At 36.7% G+C, this 19,292-nt stretch overlaps 1 protein-coding gene and 1 pseudogene across 1 annotated transcript; one reads left to right on the top strand and one right to left on the bottom strand.

Annotated features, from left to right (window-relative positions):
- Positions 1-317: 317 nt before the first annotated feature.
- LOC140851469 (uncharacterized) lies at positions 318-5,480 on the bottom strand (annotated as a pseudogene).
- A 6,199-nt stretch (positions 5,481-11,679) lies between these two features.
- LOC105051431 (biotin synthase, mitochondrial) lies at positions 11,680-17,735 on the top strand. The gene is made up of 6 exons (XM_010931882.3): positions 11,680-12,021; positions 14,043-14,222; positions 15,221-15,327; positions 16,040-16,245; positions 16,592-16,731; positions 17,226-17,735. The coding sequence occupies exons 1-6, from the start codon at positions 11,839-11,841 to the stop codon at positions 17,529-17,531; spliced, it is 1,122 nt and encodes a 373-aa protein (XP_010930184.1). The 5' UTR covers positions 11,680-11,838; the 3' UTR covers positions 17,532-17,735.
- Positions 17,736-19,292: the final 1,557 nt, after the last annotated feature.

Genomic DNA, 19,292 nt, shown 5'->3' with positions numbered 1-19,292 from the left:
TTCTTCAAAACTTTATCCACTATACTTCATATAATATGCATGGCTTTACTCCTACCTAGTTGATTAAATGGACCTAAGGACATGTATTTGCTTATGGTTATAGCATTTTAAAGATGAGAAGGAAAAACAAAAAACAGCATCTATACAAAACAAACAAAAGAAAGCACTTCTTCCTCATATTTATTACAGTAATGACCATGTCAGAGTGTCCATAGACAATACCAATTCCACTCTAGAGTGACCAAATGCCCAAGGTATATAGAACCTATTCATGCATCAAATTTTGATTTAGATACATGATGTTTTCCCATGCCAACCTATGGTGGTAGACCAGCACAAATCCGAGCCCTTTCAACCTTGAGCCTCTCAATCTCAACTTTTAGCTACACCAGCTTTAGCGTGCCAACATTGTTGGTTGAGATCCTCTTGTCTATGCTTTTGATCTGCCTCATCTCTAAAACTAGGTTTTGTTAGAAGGAATAATTCCAGCTTGATATGTGTTCATAAAATCAAATATGGTCTTATGAGCTATGGAGTTTAGAGACATTTAGAGAGTGTGTGTGTGTGTGTGTATGTGTGTGAACCAGTCTCTTTGGATCCGATTGAACATGAAGTTGGCAAGCCCTACCAGCTTCATTGAAACTTCTCAAACTCTGTTTCAAATACAATTGATTTTAATAATTGATCTTGAAGTGTGGTTTTTGCGTCCAATTGATCTCAACTCAATCTTAAATGAGCATACATTTATCTCAATCTCAGAGTCCTAGTCACTTGATTAATACTGCAGATTTTATTAGTCTATATCTTAATCTTAAATGCGATAGAAAATTTTTAATTGCACTGATTTTGATCAAGGAGATACGAAATCTTTGATTGTATATCAAAAAGATAAAAAATTTTCAAAATTGACTTGGAGGTGCTAAATTGTGCAGTATTCTTAGAAAGAATCTGTGCTTTAATATAGAAATGTATATAAGCATTGTAGTTGACCCAAGAGGACAAATTACTTGCGAGCATTTTAGTAATGTGATCATGCGTTTGGTTTGATAGAAATACTAAAGCCAGAGAAATTGGTATATGTAAATTTTTGGGTTGAGCATCTTTAACTTCAAAAGATTTAGATTTCTCAAATTTTGAGAATAAAATTTTTGTAAGGAGGAAAACTATGAGAACTGATCGCTTTGGACCTGGTTCAATGTGAAGTTGGCAAGGGCTTGTCGACTTCACCAGAACTTCTCAAACAAAAAAAAATAGAGGCGGGGGGAGAAGATGAGTTCAAATGAAACAGAGAACTATGTCCCCTGCTAATCCATGGTCATGGGGTAAAGATAAGGCTGCAAGGGCAACCTGACTCGAGATGAGCGCCAGTAGGAGAGTTTGCATTGACTACGTCACTGAGATCCAACCTCATCCGAAGATAAATCAAGTTTATCCTCTTCCGACCCTCTTCTTTTAAAAACCCCTAGGTTGATTCCACCACCACAACTCCCTCTTCCCCACCCTCGACGGCTATCGTGCTGCCCCACTAAAGCGGTGCCGCCTCTTTAAAATCCTAATTTTTTCTATTTTTTCTGTTTTGAGAGCTTTTAGATGTGATACTCATTGGACTCTCCCTGCCGATAGCAACCCCCATCATCGTCGTCGCCGCTGATGAGCCTCCTCCTCTCTCTTTTCTTTATTTCTTGGACCTGGATGCTGCTACCATGGCAAAGGGGGCAGTGCTTATTTTTTCTTTTTCTTAGCTACCCTATTGCTGCTAGCTGGACCGCCACTGTGCCGCCACCAATCCCACCCCCTCATCCATCTTATCTCTCCCATGGAGGATTTGGTCTAGGAAGAAAGAAAGAGAGAGAGAGAAATAGAGAAAGAAAAATAAGAAAGAAAGAGGAAGAGAGAGAGAGAGGGACTCAATTTTTTAGTAAACCTAACCTGCTGATTAGACCCAATCCAATTGAGTTTAGGTCAAATCGAACCATATAAATCTAACCTGTAAATCGACACAATCCTAACCTAGTTCGGAGTCAAATCGGGATCCTCCTTTTTTCTTTCATCTAATTTTTCTTAATTAAAGACTAATAGCCTTGATAATTTATTTGATTAGAGCCTTTATTGTCTGAAGAGCACCAGATCTGAGGATCAGGTCATGTGCCAAAAATTGTGACTTTTGGATTCGACTGATAGTAAGTTTTCTTTTATATCCAGATTTATTTTTATACATATTTATATGTTTAAAAATTAGATTTTATAAAAAAATATTTAAAAATTATTAAAGTCTAAAAGTATGTATGTATGTTTGAAAAATAATTTAAAAATATGGGATCAAGTATGATATCATCTAATACAAAATTTGGAAAACGATGATTTTTTATTTTAATATTGCATGATTTTTAGAAGAAAATTATACATATTCATCTTTGCATGAATTTTTGAATAAAAACTATGTTATTGCTCTTTTCGGAGATGTAAAAATTTAAGTTGATATTGTTTTAAAAATAAGTATGATCATCTATGAAAAATTAGTTATAGTAGAATTATGAGAAAAAATTCTCTAGTTAGACTATGATCTAGATCTAGCCAACGAAATTAATCGATGGCCATACATATGAAATATATTTCTCCTGGGCCTAGCCAGTCGGAACTAATTGCTAGCAAAGTTAGTCCTACTAGACCTAGCCAGTCAGAGCTGATTTCTGGCGTATACTGATGCATCATGTATTTCTTATTTTAGGACTAATCTCTTTGCCTTATCACTGTTAGGACCGTAGTCCCTAACCAACTTTCCAAAAGGTAAATTTTCATTGGGAGGTGGGATTTATTAGTCTTTATCCATAGGCACAGGATCTTCATACCTGAGTTGATCCGCATCAAGCTAGATCACCCTTAACCAGCAAGCTAGATCTCCAGTGATATTTTTTTCATACCTGAGTTGATCTGCATCAAGCTAGATCACCCTTAACCAGCAAGCTGGATCCCCAGTGATATTTTTTTTAACACTCTAGGAGCCTGTCGGATTTCGAACTTGCAACCTCACTCTAATACCAACTGTTAGGATCGAAGCCCTTAACCAACTCCCATAAAACAAATGCCCATTGGGAGATGGGGTTTATTAGCTTTTATCCACTAGGCACAGGGGTTTGACATTTGAGTTGACCAGCATCAAGCTAGATCACCCTCAACCAGCGGGCTAAGTGGTTAGATCCATTTAATCTTATCAACCAGGCATCAGTCGACCCTCCTTGTCGATCTCCATAATTATTGTCAATACATTAACCTTCCTTCGGCTACCAACCCCAGCCTAAGTCTCACCAAATCCCTTCGGCTACCATTCTCTCCAAAGTCTCACCAAGTTTTCTTCGGCTATCAATCTTTTTCAGAGTCTCACCGATTCTCCTTCGATTACCAACCTCTCTCTGGATCTCACCGAATATGTGCTGGAATCTTACACAACAGTCACAGCGCTAATCGTGACTGTGTAATTAGAGCCAGTTCCTTCTTGGGCGTAGCTGGGGCTGATCATTGGTACATATCGATGGATTGAATGTTCTGTATTTAGAGGCTAATCTTTTCTAAGACTTGTCACGAGGTTAATCGTGGCCGTAGTCAATAAAGACTGAGAGAGATTTTTAAAGATTCTTGTTACACGGTGTGTCTAGAAAATTCAAATTATATTGATTTTTATATCTATTATTATATATTTAAAAAAAAATTTAAATTATGCTTGATCCATCAGAGATGTTGGTAACTTACTAGATCCGTAAAGCTCACTTTCTTTTTATTTTTTTAGACCTAGAAGATACTATCAGGCTTAGAATGGAATAGTAAGAAGGATAGAATTGTGTATTGATAAGAAGATAGGCCTCGAATATTTTTTAGGATCTTGTTTTAAGGAATATGGGGCTATTGCATATTCAATCCAGATGCTGGATTCAGACGTGAGAGATAGAGGGGAGACCTTTCGGTGAGGCCATCAGTGCATTCGACGTTTTCAACAAATCTTCTTGAGTGCAGTAATACATATGCCAAGCTCCTCAGCAGCATCCGCTACGGGGAGGTGAAAATAATCAACCAAGTCCTTGGGCTGCATATTTCCGGTTCTCTCCCTCTATTATATAACATATATCCACTATAAATAATTATTTCATAATTAAGCAAAGAAAAAAGGAAAAAATATTGAGACTCAAACCATCTATTTTGATGAAAAAGAACCATAGAAATGTTAAAGAACATGTGGCCTCTGAGAGGTGAATATGCAACTGTCTACGCTAAAGCGCCTCATCCTTATCGTGGATAAATTGTTCTGTCCAAATTTATGTGGTCACATTTTTGCTACATATAATTTTACGAAAAGAACCTTTTGTTCAATTATATTACAGCAGTAGAAGGTCAAGATATAAGTAGATAATGACAAATTGATGTCCTTTGACATTCTATAGTCCATTCATACAATGGACTCTTCAAATGTTTCTTAGAGAAATATAAAGGCACCAACAGAAAGTGTAAAAATGATGGTGTTAATAACAAATGTTTTGGTGCATTCAGATGCAGTTTGTCAGAAGTGAAAAGAGAGAGAGAAGGCAGTCAAGTTGGGCCAGTAAGTTTTGTAGTTGTTTGTATTTAATTTCTTAAGGTCCGAGCTGCTTGTCTCAACTCTGAAGTGCCAATAGAACTGGCTCAACTCTGTACCATCAATACAGTCACAGTAGCATCTTATTAATTTATTTATCTTCAGGTCATAGTAGCTATTTTTCTGAAAAGAATTCACATGGTGGCGATTTTTTTTGTGGAATCTAGTCTAATTAGAATCAACTTATTATGAAGGAAAAAAAAAAAAAGGAATTAAAGAAGACATTACTTGATGCAGAACCTATATATTTTATTTTATTTTATTTTTCAGCAAGTCAAGCGTAGCTTGCATACAATTCACAGAATCCCTGGATGTAACACTAGCATGTCAGCATATAGAAATTTTAGGAGATCTCTTTTCTTCACGAATTCAAAGAGTTTACTGGATGATTCGGAAGTTTTGTAAGTATGCATTATAATTTACTAGTATGAGAGGTGACAACAGTCATCAATGCATAGCTGTGCTGCATATCTAGTCTTAAGAGTTCACCAGGATGGCTGCAATCTACTTCTATTGGCCTGGATTGACATAATCCTATTATGAAGTAAGGAGAACAAAAGCTTATAATAACCCAATCATAAAAAATTCAGATGGATGTGGCATGAAACTTGGAGTTTCCATGCATATGAGAAAAGGAAAAAAAGAAAAAAAAACAAACACCTGAATCTGGTAAAGTTGATACATGGACAACATGAGTGTTCGTGGTCTCATAGCTCATTTTTGCACAGAGGGTATCATAAAAGAAAGAAAGGGAGTCATGCAGGATAACATAATTATCATGTGCTCGTAGAAAGCCATAGTTGATTAGGAACTTCTTCATCTGGTTGAGGCTTTGGTTACGAAGACTGCACATCATGAGACATACCAAAAGAAGAGAAATTTTAAGTCCTCGAGATACAAATGATATGTAGAAGTATCCCTTTTTTTTTTTGGGTAAGAATATGTAGAAGTATCTTTACTAGCTAGTTCTTATTATAATCTAAATGAATCTAATTAATCTCTTAAACCCTAATCTTTCGCAAAACTATAAAAATATGTAAAAGTAGTATTGAACTTTGTTGCATAATTGTTTGCCGTGCAATGATGCCCGAATGGCATGTGCAAGTGCTGAGCAACAAAATAAGTGCACAAGTCTAAGATCAGTTCAAATGAATAGGTTAAGATGGTCTTATGGTAATTAAGAAGCATAATTGCCATCAAGGCTCAACCCACTTCATTATTTAATTAAATTTTCCATTTCGAAAGAAGCATCTTGTCCTTCCCCATTTGAAATGGTACCCATCTTGCAACCTACCAAGTGAGTAACATTTCTTTTCCAATGGAGAAGAAGAAACTAAAGAGTGGAATTTGGGATATTGGATTTTGTAACATTGTTAAGCCATAAACATCGTATTATTGGATGCATGGTTAGGATGTGGCACCAACAAATCACAAGCAAAATGATTTAGGGGTGGTATAGACTTGTATATTCATGTCAGAGACGAATTCTTAAAGGTCTGATGCCCTAGGCAGCTTTGAACATTAGTACTTTTTTTTTTTTTTTGGTACAAAAATAAGTTATGTTTTAAAAGACTTGATTTGCTAAAAAATAAAAAACCGACAAGAAAGTTATTCCAAGATCGACAGTTACTAACTCAGGAATAGCCGATATTTAGCTTTACAAGAGCCATCCAACCTCCAAGATCGATCACAGCATCAAGAATCATAACAGATTACACAATTACAGTGGATTATCGAGATCAATAATTGACTTATTTAACTTTTCATTTTTAACCTGACAAAAAAGTCTTAGTAAACCTCAAGTGTTGCATGATATAAAGTGCCAGGCCTCCCATGGATTGAAAGCTTCATATTTTGTGATCCTAATCATACAAAGATAATCATTAACACCTTTATGTTCAAATAATAAACATATAAGTTCAAGATCTGCCTTAAATTTGTAGTTTGGGACTGCTAATATAAGGCGCAACACACCATTGGAATGAACCACTTCTCTCTTGGCATGCATAACAATCTATAGTGGGGGCAGGACTTGCGGGATGCTTGTCATCTATAGTGGGGGCAGGACTTGCGGGATGCTTGTCATTGGAATCTCATGATCAACCGGTGGCAAGGCCTCAGAATACTCATATTCCTGTTCGACTAATGCAAATTGTTTGTTCATCAGTTGTCCATCATTGAAGTCCCAAAATTGTCAGAGAATTCCATATGGGCATCATCATTTGGCAGCACAAGAAGAGGCAGAGACTGGTTATAGTTCGCATCGAAAAATTCGGGGAGTCGGAGGACATCATCCTCTTGAGACGGAGATTTTGTTGAATCATGGAAAGAATCAAATGGCTGGAAACTGTCCATCGGCAATGCTGGAGTGGGACTTCTCCGGTTGGCTGCTGGACTGCTGGACTCTTGGCCGGCCCTGCGATGGACACAGGACAAGCCATGGGAGAATAAGAGGTTGGAGAAGCCACCATGGGAGCGAGTGTAGAAGAGGAAGGTGAAAGGGATGAAGAGCAAACGAGTCGGTTTAAAGTAAGCGGATTGGACGCATCAGAGTATGGCGGGAAGTAAACGGTTACTTTTGGCCTTGTGGTTGTTTTTTTTAATATAAACGGACGATCACATCATCTGAGAGCAATCCAAAATATCGGTATAGAAGATGTCATATAATGTTTGAGGATATCCATCATTCTAATGCTAAGATCAATCTTCAGTACGATCGGCAACTAAAAAAAGCTATCCAATCTGTTATGCTGTTCACATTTTCATAGGTCACAATATTCGAGTTTTTGAATCATGAAGCAAGGAAGTGAGATTTTGAATTAAAAAAAAAATAGAAAAAATTATCACGAAATCAGATATCAAGATCTTGTTTGGCTAAGCTTTTAGAATGTTAGAAAGTACTTTCTGACTCTCATAAAGCACTTTAAAGTGATACAGTGATATTTGATAAAAATATCAAAAAGCTATTTTGGCTTTGCCAGCAAGCTGAAAAGGTCTGTATAGAAAAAGTTGTATTTTAAAATTTTTTTCAAAAATACTTTCTGGTTAATGTTAAGAAACTGTTTTGCTTTCTCTAAAGCACTTTATCAATATGGTTACCAAACAGCAAATAGCATTTTGTAAAAATTCTACTTTTTGAGAGCTCTACTTTTAAAAACTTCAAAAGCTTTACTGTCAACAGCAATCCCAAACGGAGCTCAAGATCCTTTGCCACCGATGGTGGTAATTTATAGCGTTAAAAACAATGTCTTTTTATTTGTCAAACCCACATGAAATAATACTAAAAATAATAGGAAACAACATCCCCCCAAAAAAAAAAAATCTGTACCAAAATTTTAAAAAACAACCATAAATAATACTAAATTAACAGTACTATTTGCAAAAACAAATGTTGACTCATTATTTAATATTATATTTTTGATATCCTACAGTTTGGACTATAGTTTGAGAAAGACACAATGCTTTATTCGATATATAATGATAGCAAATATGTAGACTATTCTTAAAATCTATTTTGTTATAATAATATATTAGTGAAATGGAGCTTATCCCAATAGTTACACTCTTTCATTTGCTAATCGGAGGATTGGATTCAAATCTGCTTAGAGCATTTAAATCTAATAATTAATTATAGTGCAGGTGAGTCTCTGACCTTCCTCTTCGAAAAAATAAGTTATTTTTATAACTTATGACAAAAAATTTGATACTTTTCTCCATAAATTTTTCAGCATCTATCCCTGTGAGGGAGGTGCGCTTACTCATTCCCAATGTATAACTATGATACTTCCCCAAATGTGATCAAGGTAAGCCATGCTCCCTTCAAATCGAAAAATGTGACTACCACTTATGTTTTTTTGGTTTTAGAAAAGACCAATTTTTGGAAAAATGCAACTACGACAATCAATGCTAGTCCAGCCGTTGGCTTTTAGCTCTTGAGATGTATGCACAATACTAGATGTTCTAAAATTAGAGCCATAGAATTGGTGCTAGATTGCACAATCGAGCTCCAAATATTCCCCCACCATAAAATTTTCTATAACTTAAATGGAGAATCTTTCCGAGCTAACAACGTAGGAAATCCAAGGCCTCTGCCATTAGTTACTATAATGCAATATATATTGAATATATACCCTTAGCAAATGTCATTTGCGGTAGTATAATCAATAATGTAACAAAAGGCCTTCAAACATGGTGCAGTGTCTTGTCTTTTTTTTTTTTTTTTCTTGATAAAAGGGGAGGATTGCGACCACCCATTTATTTATGATGAATTTTATATAAAAGAAGATAATGGATGAGGAAGAGGAAAGAAAAATAATAAGTAGAGTTATTATTGAGTTAGCACAATTGCATCTATATCCCTGATCTTCTATTTTCCCTTCGAAGGTGTAAAAAGATAAAGAAGGATATTTAATTGTGATGATATGTATCTCTCTATTATGCTTTACTACTGTTGTCCCATTTGAGTGTTCATAGGCATTCTTATACTGTATTTTTATATTTACATTGATGATAAGAAGTCTAATTATTAAGAAGAAAGAGACAACTTTGGCATACTTTTTTTACCAATGATGCTTCAAAGTGAAAAATGCAATTGTTTTTTTCTTTTCATATACTCCACCATGGCATAGAGAAAAAGTAATCGGATGCAAGTTTCTTCCTATTAATGCATCTAAGAGGCTATGTTTTTCGTGTTATATGAGAAGGTTTTGTGCTCGAACTGAGATTTTTTTATAAAAAAAAAATTTGATGCAAGTTATTTTACAACCACTGTACCCTTCAAAATTTCATCTTTTTTACTTTGTTTTCCGATCTCATGTAGAAACAATTAATAAAATACCAACAAGGGGAGGGAGATGTGATGGAGTCCGCTACCAAGCGAAAATTTAGTATCCGCGTTGGCTGCCTGCCCCTCATGGGAATTCCAAAGGATTCCGTTGTGCTCACATTTCTTTCTTTCTTTTTTGTGAAAGTGAGGGACAAGGCAATGGAAAGGTAAGTTGTGGTCAAATTTTTTTTGGAATGTCACATTATAACACGTTTTCTTTAGTTTTTGTTTAGTGATGCCTTTCATTATTGACTGCCAAATAAGCAGTGTTACTTTTTTTTTCTTTTACTATTAGTTTTATTGACAACTTGTGAAATAAAATACTTGATGAGTAGTGCTATGGTAACATAAATATCCTATAAAAGATATTACATTGCTATATGATTTTTACTTTGTGCTTCTACTAACGGACAACATCTAAAGCCAATCACTAAACTTATACAATATCTCTTACGTGTGGTATTTGGCCACACGTGTAAGACAATTTTGCTGTCGTATCATATTGAAGTCAAATTGTATGTTATTTCTTCATCATAAGTTGCTAATCAAGGAAGTCCAATTGGGTGTCATTCCTTTTTCATGAGTTGCCAACCATTTTTGACCACATCGGTAAGGGTTGCATGCATAAATGTCCAATTTGGTTATAATTATTCTTCAGTATCATGCAACTTATTGATAATGAATTCAATATAAAAATTAGATGTCCACTTTACCACTTATATTATTATTGTTATCTTCACCATCACCATCAATATTGTCATTGCTAGTGCTGTAGATACTATCTCTATCATTATTGTCATGTCAATTATCTTTATCACTTCGAACACAAACATTGTTATCATCCAAAGTTTTTTTTTTAAAAAAATTATAAAAAAATAAAAAACCAACTAGACTAAATGTATGTATATTTTTAAATATAATAATGAAGTAAATAATTTTTTGATTTTAAAATAGAAAAAAGGATATGTCGAATAAAATATATATTTTCTTCGAAATGTTGTGAAAACAAAAAAGGAAATAGAAATTTTTTCATGAAAAATCACATCAAATTTGAAATTATCATTGTGATCTTATATTTCTCTATCATCCAAATGGCAAGCAGCTTCATTTTTTTTTTCAAAACTTTTACTTTTTCAAACAACTAGATATACCCATAGTTAAGGGTGCACATGGATTTGTGCTAATCAAAATGAATTAATCTTTCTGGCTTCGTTTGGTTCAGATTTTGGATAAGATTGGATCGGTTCTGATTCCAATTTTTCAAAACCTGATTGGATTAAGTTAAATTTGGATTAAGGGCTCAAACAATCCAGACTTGATATGGCCTATGTACACATATACTTTTTTTTCTTTCTCCGGTCCGTTATTGCACCGCTCGCTCTCGTACCATAGCCCTTCCAACAAAGAGAGAAAAAACTCACGAGCATTATCCTCCCTCTTTTCCTTTTTTTTTAAATTAGTTCTCTGCCTTGGATTGGATTTTATACCTTACTTTTTCACTAGCATCTTATATGATCGCCTTATTTCAATATTGCTCAAAGCTCGAAGCACCATATTGATCTTAAATAAAACCACTTAACTTCTTTTCTTAAAAAAAAAAAAAAAAAAAAGTGTAACTCAACAACCAATCCAATCTTGTATAGATTGTCTTGAGTTAATTAATTCAGTTGTGATTGAAAAAAAAAATTAAAATCAATTGGGCCCGGGTCAGTTCGGGGATAATTTCTGATCCGAATCACCCCGGCTTGTATCTACGTCCATCTATAATTCACTCATTTTTGGTGCAACGTCCATGTTATAATGTACATGATAATCGGGGTACATGGTCAGTTAATGTGACTAAAAATTATTAGTTAAGGTCCATGTTATAATGTACATGATAATCGGGGTACATGGTCAATTAATGTGACTAAAAATTATTAGTTGGATTCTCCGATCGTTAACTGACTAAAATTATTGGTTGGATTCTACCGATTGTTAAAGTGGTGGATCGCATAAATATGGAGAAAGAAGAGAAAAAAATTAAAAAAAATACGTTTAGACAATTCAAGATCAAGGCGGCGTGAGAAGTGAGAACTCATCCTGTCATCCACCATGTACATCCTTTAGAATTTGGACCGATCCATCGAATCTGATCCGATCTTTTGCCGGTGTTGCTTTCTACTTGGTCCCACCAAAAGTTTCTCCCCAGCTACCCCGCCAACGGCCACGACGCCACCTACTTCCCTTCCCTCTCGGTTTCATCGCCTCCCACTCCTCGCCCATTTTATCGTCCTCTCCTCTTCTGACGATGGTGGGCATAAATCCTAAACCCTAGAAACCCACAGCTTCTCCCGGTTCCGTTCCACAGCTCTCTCTGGCGCGAGAGAGACAAAGCTCCGGGTAGAGGATGCTTCTCATACGATCTCTTCGCTCCGGACTCCGGCCGTCAGCTCAACGTTCTGCCTTCTCCACCTCGGCCGCCGCCGTCCAGGCGGATCGGACGATCCGAGAAGGCCCCAGGAACGATTGGAGACGGGAGGAGATCAAGTCCATCTACGATTCCCCCATCCTCGATCTCCTCTTCCACGGCGTGAGCCCCCTTCTTTTTCCCGTTTATCTTGGATTATTTCTTTATGTTTTCCTGCATTACTTCTTAATGGTTAGTTTTCTGGATTAGTGTACCAGTTGCATCGACTAAGCTTTCATTTAAGCTGAGAAACCTCTATACTAAAAGATTCCAACTTGACGGGAAAGATCATATTTTGATAATGTTAATTTTGAGGGCTCGTGCTTGGTGGAATTTTAAGAGTTTGTAAGGTTTGGGCCAAGATGACCTTCTTGTCGTTGCGCATCTCTTTGATCTTAAGAGAGTAGTATTTCTCATGGTAAATAGTGAAACAGTTGCAGTTTAGAGAGAACAGGATCAGCATCATTAGATTTCTAGATGCTTTCTTTCTTCAATGTTGATAAAGATCAGGTGAAAAAATTGCAGTTGATTTTCTGTTGCATTGAAGAGATTTAACAGGAGTAGCTTAATTTGAATATGAAAATGCCTTATTAAGTATATCCTTTCCCTGTCGTACTGAGGCATATTGATAAAAAGGGAAAAAAGAGGAATCTGACATGTAGGATGCTGAAAAGAGAATGGACATGAACCATTTTTACTATAATGATCATGGAGTTTGGTACATTGTAAGTCAATGAAGTGCTGGTTGCAAACATGCAACACAAGGCTTGTAATGCTAGCTGTTTCTATCAGTTGGAATCTAGAAACAGAAATTGTGCGAGTCTTGGATGTACATTTTTTTTTTTTTTTTAACTCTTTGGTTTTGCTCATATAAATTAATTAATTTTCCTACCTAAGAGTTGCAAACAAGCAGATTCATGTCTTCACATTGCATAATATACTATAATCTCTTCAACTGTTACATTGTAGAACAAATTGTAAACTTCAGTGTTGATTTTTAGAAAGGAATTAGAAGGTACAAAATGATATGATGATAGAAAGTTGCAATTTCAATCATGTTTATTTTTCCTGACTCTTTTTCCATTTATGTGGGTGATGTACACATCCAACCGGTGCCACTCATATAAGAGCAAGCCTGCACAACAACCTCACCACCATCTGAAATATGTCCTCCAAGATAATATGATTTAACAAACTGTATCTGTTGACTGCAAACGAAAATGATCACTATTTGATGAAATACGAGAGACATGATAAAACTAAGTAAATACATTTATGCAGGCCTGCCTCTGAATCACCTGGAAGCTAAGGTGTTTATAATCTTTTCTTTCTTGTACAATATAATGAAACCTCACTCAAAAAGTGAAAAAAATTGTTGAGCTGGGTCTTTAGCAATACCAAGATGCTTTTTATTTCTTCTTTTCTTCTCAGGCTTTTCCTGTGGTTTATGCATCCATGGAAGAAACATTACATTGCACCAATTTAAATTTGATAATTGATGTTGTCTCCAACATTTGTTAGAAATAGCTTCAGACATTATCTTTTTTTAAGTGATATGTAGCAACTTGAATTTTATGTACGTATATTATAGATCTATATAATATATTTATTTTTCCACGGTTTCTTGTTTCAGCAGAACCCAACAATGCTGCAAATAATTTCTGTCAAGCAGCTAAGCTATAGACCTGCATTGAGAAAGAAGAAGAAGAGAAATATTTTGAAACTAGCATTTTATCATAAAGCAATTCTTCAGTACTTATTCAGATTTAAAAATTTAATCTGTTAGTCTTCATACATGTTACTTTGTTCAGACCGAGCTTAGAAAACTATTGCCTCAAAATTTTGTGAAGGAAAGGATATTCATGGCTTGATCTTTGCACCTCTCTCTGCCCACCTGCAAACCCCTCATTTTTCTTCCTCCCCATGAGCATATCTTTTACATGTACGTGAAATATCATTCTAGCTTTCCATGTACTGATGATAATAATATAAAGCAGGGTCAGATGGATTAAGATCTCGTTTGAGAGAATTTAATCATGGATCCTTCATGTGGCCTTTCATTCCTTTTTATTGTGTTCTGTTAACAACTAGGTGATATATCCATTGTAGACTCAATTGGTTGTTGAATGGATGACTTCTTGTAGGCCAAAGTCCACAGGCATGTTCACAAGTTTCGCGAAGTGCAACAATGCACACTTCTTTCTATTAAGACTGGAGGGTGCAGTGAAGATTGTTCATACTGTCCACAGTCATCAAGGTATGACACTGGATTGAAAGCCCAAAAGATGATGAACAAGGATGCTGTTTTGCAGGCAGCAAAGAAGGTAAATTCTGTGTTATGAAAACTCAACTTTGCTCATGGATGCTGCTTCTGTTAATTTTTTTTCTTGTGTTCTTCTTTCACATGATGTAAATTTATTGACAAACAATATATTGGGCAATATTGCTATCAGCTGCTTATATTTGAATCTTACCCACTATTTGTTTGTATTGATACATGAGGTATTTTGTTAGTGACCTGTTATATAACTAACTGATTTGTGACAGATCTGATCGAGAAAAACCTAGTTTACTTGCATATTCCATTTCTACAGTGTTTAGAAGTGTATGCACTTTTAAAAACTTGGATAGCCAGGACATGACATGACATGTCGGGACACTTTAACTGGAATCAACTCTGCATAAATATGTCTGTAATTTGGTCTGAGAAGGTCACGACAAAGGAAGGGTTTAATAGTGCTGACCTTCTCCAACCAAAGCTATGCAACTTAGAGGAATTGGTTTCCAGTCATGCAGAATGTCTAGCTGGCCCTGGGAAAATTGGGGCTAGATTAACTCCCAGTTAGCCAATTGAAGGTACCCTGCTCTGTCAAGGTCATTTAAATTGATGGCAGTTTGTGAAATTTTTTCTAATCATTATTCAGATTATTGAGTTGAATAACACAGGAACTGAAGTTTCACTTAGCTTCTTGAAAGAAACATGCTTTATGTTTAGGTTTTTCATAAATCATGATGTCCTTCCATAATTTGTTCTTGTTGTTGTTTGATATTATACTCAAAAGTCAAAATGCATATTCACATTTTTATGATGATTGCTTTTCTGTTTTTATTTTTTTAAAAAGGAGTCAGAAACTAGCCTTATCATTTCTCATAGTTGCTGAGAACCAATCATTCCACCCTAGTAAAATTCTGATTTGATTCTCTTATCCTGAATATTGCCCTCTTTCGGTTTTTTTCTCCAATCTTCATTTTTGAATATATGATATGAATCATTTGCTTTAAATTTTGATTGCTGAACATTCCTATTCATTTTACATTGTAGGCAAAAGAGGCTGGCAGCACACGTTTCTGTATGGGTGCTGCATGGAGAGATACGGTGGGCAGGAAGACCAATTTCAACCAGATCCTTGAATATGTCAAAGAGATAAGGTATTTGTATGAAACTATTCATAAAAGATAGCAAGGGAAACAAGGAAAACTTGTTCTTATTTGGTTTAGATGTTTGAATTTATTAATTAAAAAACTGCAACATATCCACTTCATCATAATTTGCGAGCATCTTTTTTGTCATCTTTTAGATTTGTATTAAGTATCTTGTATTGGCTATTAGGCATACGGCATCCAACAATTAGACATAAAAGTGGGCCTGAGAATCTATAAAGTTTTCTCTATCATGCGACAATGATATTTGTGAAACAGCATTATTTGCATGAGTTTGTAAGCCTCTCATAGTTATTATGCATTTTCCCTATTGAACTATTACAATCCCATGATTGGGCAGATTATTTAGTATGAGCATTTCTTATCTTGTGGTAATGTGTTGAGTGGTCTATATCGATAACCAAACCCATCCTGAGCAAAATATCTCCAAGACTCCAACAATAAACTTAGTTGACTTTTCTATGTATTCTTTCTGTATGCCATCCACAATGCATCAGCATGCTCAAGCTGATGGTAACATATGATTCTTTGGCATGCTATAGCTGGAAAGCTTGTTTTCTTTTCTATAGAAACTGTAACCGGCAATTTTCCACTTCCCGCAAAGTAAGCCAGTGTACCAATAAAAATATTTCTTTGTCTGGCTACCTTAGTTTGGAGTTGATGGTTAACTAGCAGCATGTACAATATATGATGCTTTCAGGGGTATGGGTATGGAGGTCTGCTGTACTCTGGGCATGCTAGAGCAGCAGCAAGCTATGGAGCTCAAGAAAGCAGGGCTCACAGCATACAACCATAATCTTGATACTTCGAGAGAGTATTACCCCAATATCATTACAACAAGATCTTATGATGAGAGATTGGAGACGCTCCAATATGTCCGTGAGGCTGGAATTAGTGTGTGCTCAGGTAGTCCATTCTGTATCTTTTTAACCATCCGTTGAAAATTTTATTTACGAATCTGCAAAACAACTTTTATTATATTAAAATGCATTTGACAAGTCTATTTGGTACTTTATTGGTAAATCAAAATTATGCTTTAGGTCTTCGAATTTTGATAATGGTATAATATGGACCCATAGAATGCCAGTTGTGGGGCCTGTTGTATGTGGATTACTTGGTTAACTAAGGACTTGAAAATTGAGACACTCATGTTTCTAAGATGATCTGCCATTTCTGTTGAAGCGATATTAATATCGTGTAAATGCATAGTGTCTTTATGCAAGAAGTAATATGTCACTCTTTGCTGTTATAGGAGGAATTATAGGTCTTGGAGAAGCAGAAGAGGACCGTGTGGGGTTGTTGCATACATTGGCTACCCTCCCTACACACCCTGAAAGTGTTCCCATTAATGCATTGGTTGCAGTCAAGGGTACACCTCTTCAAGATCAGAAGGTCAGCCTCTCTTTCTCTCTAGCACGCATGCACATGAAAGAATGCATAAAAATCAAAATTGCTTGTTTTGGTGGTCTTTAACCTATGCATCATGTGCCCCCCCCCCCCTCTCAAAAAAAAAATTAAAATAATATAAGACCATGTTTTGCTATGATCTAAGCATTAAAATCTATTGATTTTCCATCCATAAATATGTTGTATGATCCGTAGATCATGATCAACAAGATTGATTCTCAATATTAACACTTTATTATATATTTTTGAATACTAGCACAATGGAAACCATCCGTTTTTGTGTCTACAAGATGAATAGATAAGAGCCTACATGTTCAGTTATTCTTAATGGTATAAATCGTGATTGGACGGTGTTAATCTGCAACTCAAGTGCCCTGTATTGAGTTTTGATTTGAGAGGAGTAGATGCCTTATCCTTTCTAAAGGAGTATGGTCCATTCCTATATATGATAAAAGAATTACAATCTTTTTGTTCCACAGCCTGTTGAAGTATGGGAGATGATTCGGATGATCGCTACGGCTCGCATTGTGATGCCTAGTGCAATGGTGAGGCTGTCAGCTGGTCGAGTAAAGTTTTCCATGCCAGAGCAAGCATTGTGCTTTCTGGCCGGTGCCAATTCTATCTTCACTGGGGAGAAGTTATTGACAACACCAAACAATGACTTTGATGCTGACCAACTGATGTTCAAGACTCTTGGATTGACACCAAAAGCTCCCAGTTTTTCTGAAGAAGCAAAAGCTTGCGAACTAGAGAGATGTAAGGAAGCCGTCTCCAGTTCAGGTTGAAGCTTGGTCTAGTCCAGGAAACTATTTTGATGCAGTCCCAATTTGCTCCCCCTACTCGTATCTTCATTTAATTGAGCTAGTGCATTGGTTTTCTTTTATCTTTGCTTCTTACAGCTCTCGTGTGTGCTGGTAGCATGCCTGCAGATTGTTCTTAGAATGAGAGTAATTAATGATTTAAATGATATAGGCCATTGATGATGTCAATATAGCACCAAAGATATTATTGCAGGGCTGGTTTTCTGGGTGCCGATAAGAGTTGATGTGGTAAACTAGACCGTTATGGTCTTTGCTAGGGATTTGAATATTAATGCTGACAGGTGTGGGTAGAAGTGTGGCAGGGGCTTGTGTCCTAGAGATACCAACAAAAATTTCAAGTGCTTTGGCGTGCCCTCTCTCAGGAGATGGTAACGTGGTCTCCTTGCAAGAGGAATTGGGTTTAACCATCATCCTGCCGCCAAATCCAATTCCATCTCTGCTGAAACATGGCTCATGAGCAGTCAAAACTCATGGAATTGGGCTCTGTTAATCGAGAACCGATACCTCTATGATAGGATGTCTGCCGTCTTGTGTAAGTGACAGGAAGTGATATCGTTTGAGCAAGTGTTTAATCATAAGAATTATATTATTTTGATCAGAAAATTTATGTATGCGTGGCTTTGTAAAAGTCATGAGGGGCTATGGTTTTTTATAGATAGACTATCAATAGTATCCCAAGTTATCACTAAGCACTTGCTCAGATGATATCACCTATTGCCAGTGGGGCATTGAAATATGGTTGTCATATAGCACTGGCCTAGGTGGGGTGGCGTAGGGTATAACATAATGAGTGGGGATTGGCTGCTTGTGGTCCCTTTTTTTCTAAATTAAAAAAAAAAAGCTTGCTGAGATGTGGTGTTTTCAAAAATAGAATTATAGCTGTCGAGGCTACATATCCAGAGTGTCAGACTTTCTCTCCTCATCAAAGTCACGTGAGGTATTGTCTGCTTCGGGACGGGGCGCGAGCCATTGACCTACTGAGAACTCCATCCCTTATAGTTTTGCCTCCAAAAGGTGCCTCACGTGGGCAAGGGGGAGTTCACACTCTTAAGCAGTAGACACTCTCGACTGTAGTCGATATGAGATTTTTGAGGCTCGGCCTTCCGATGTCTGACTCACAACACAATCCTTCCAGTCGAGAGGGTCTGTGCGTGAGTACAAGAACGGGTTCTCCTATCTGGCGCGTCAATGTTGAGGCTACGTACCCAAAGTGTCAGACCTTCTCCTCTCACCAAAGTCACGTGAGGTATTGTCCGCTTCGGGACGGGGTGCGAGCCATTGACCCACTGAGAACCCCACCCCGTACGGTTTTGCCCCCAAAAGACGTCTCACGTGGGCAAGGGGGAGTCCACACTCTTAAGCAGTAGATACTCTCGACTGTGGTCGAATGGGATTTTTAAGGCTCGGTCTCTCGATGCCTGATCCACAACACAGCCCCCCCAATCGAGAGGATCTGAGCGTGAGTGCAGGGACGGATTCTTCTATCTGGCGCGCCAATGTTGAGGCTACGTACCCAGAGTGTCAGACCTTCTCCTCTCACCAAAGTCACGTGAGGTGGTATTGTCCACTTCGAGATGGGGCGCAAGCCATTGACCCACTGAGAACCCCATCCCTCACGGTTTGCCCTCAAAAGGTACCTCACATGGACAAGAGAGAGTCCACACTCTTAAGTAGTAGACACTCTCGACTGTGATCGATATGGGACTTTCGAGATTCGACCTTCTG

Source organism: Elaeis guineensis, chromosome 9 (assembly GCF_000442705.2).
Source record: "Elaeis guineensis isolate ETL-2024a chromosome 9, EG11, whole genome shotgun sequence".
Taxonomy (NCBI): Eukaryota; Viridiplantae; Streptophyta; class Magnoliopsida; order Arecales; family Arecaceae; genus Elaeis; species Elaeis guineensis.
This window is presented reverse-complemented; position numbering and strand designations above follow the sequence as displayed.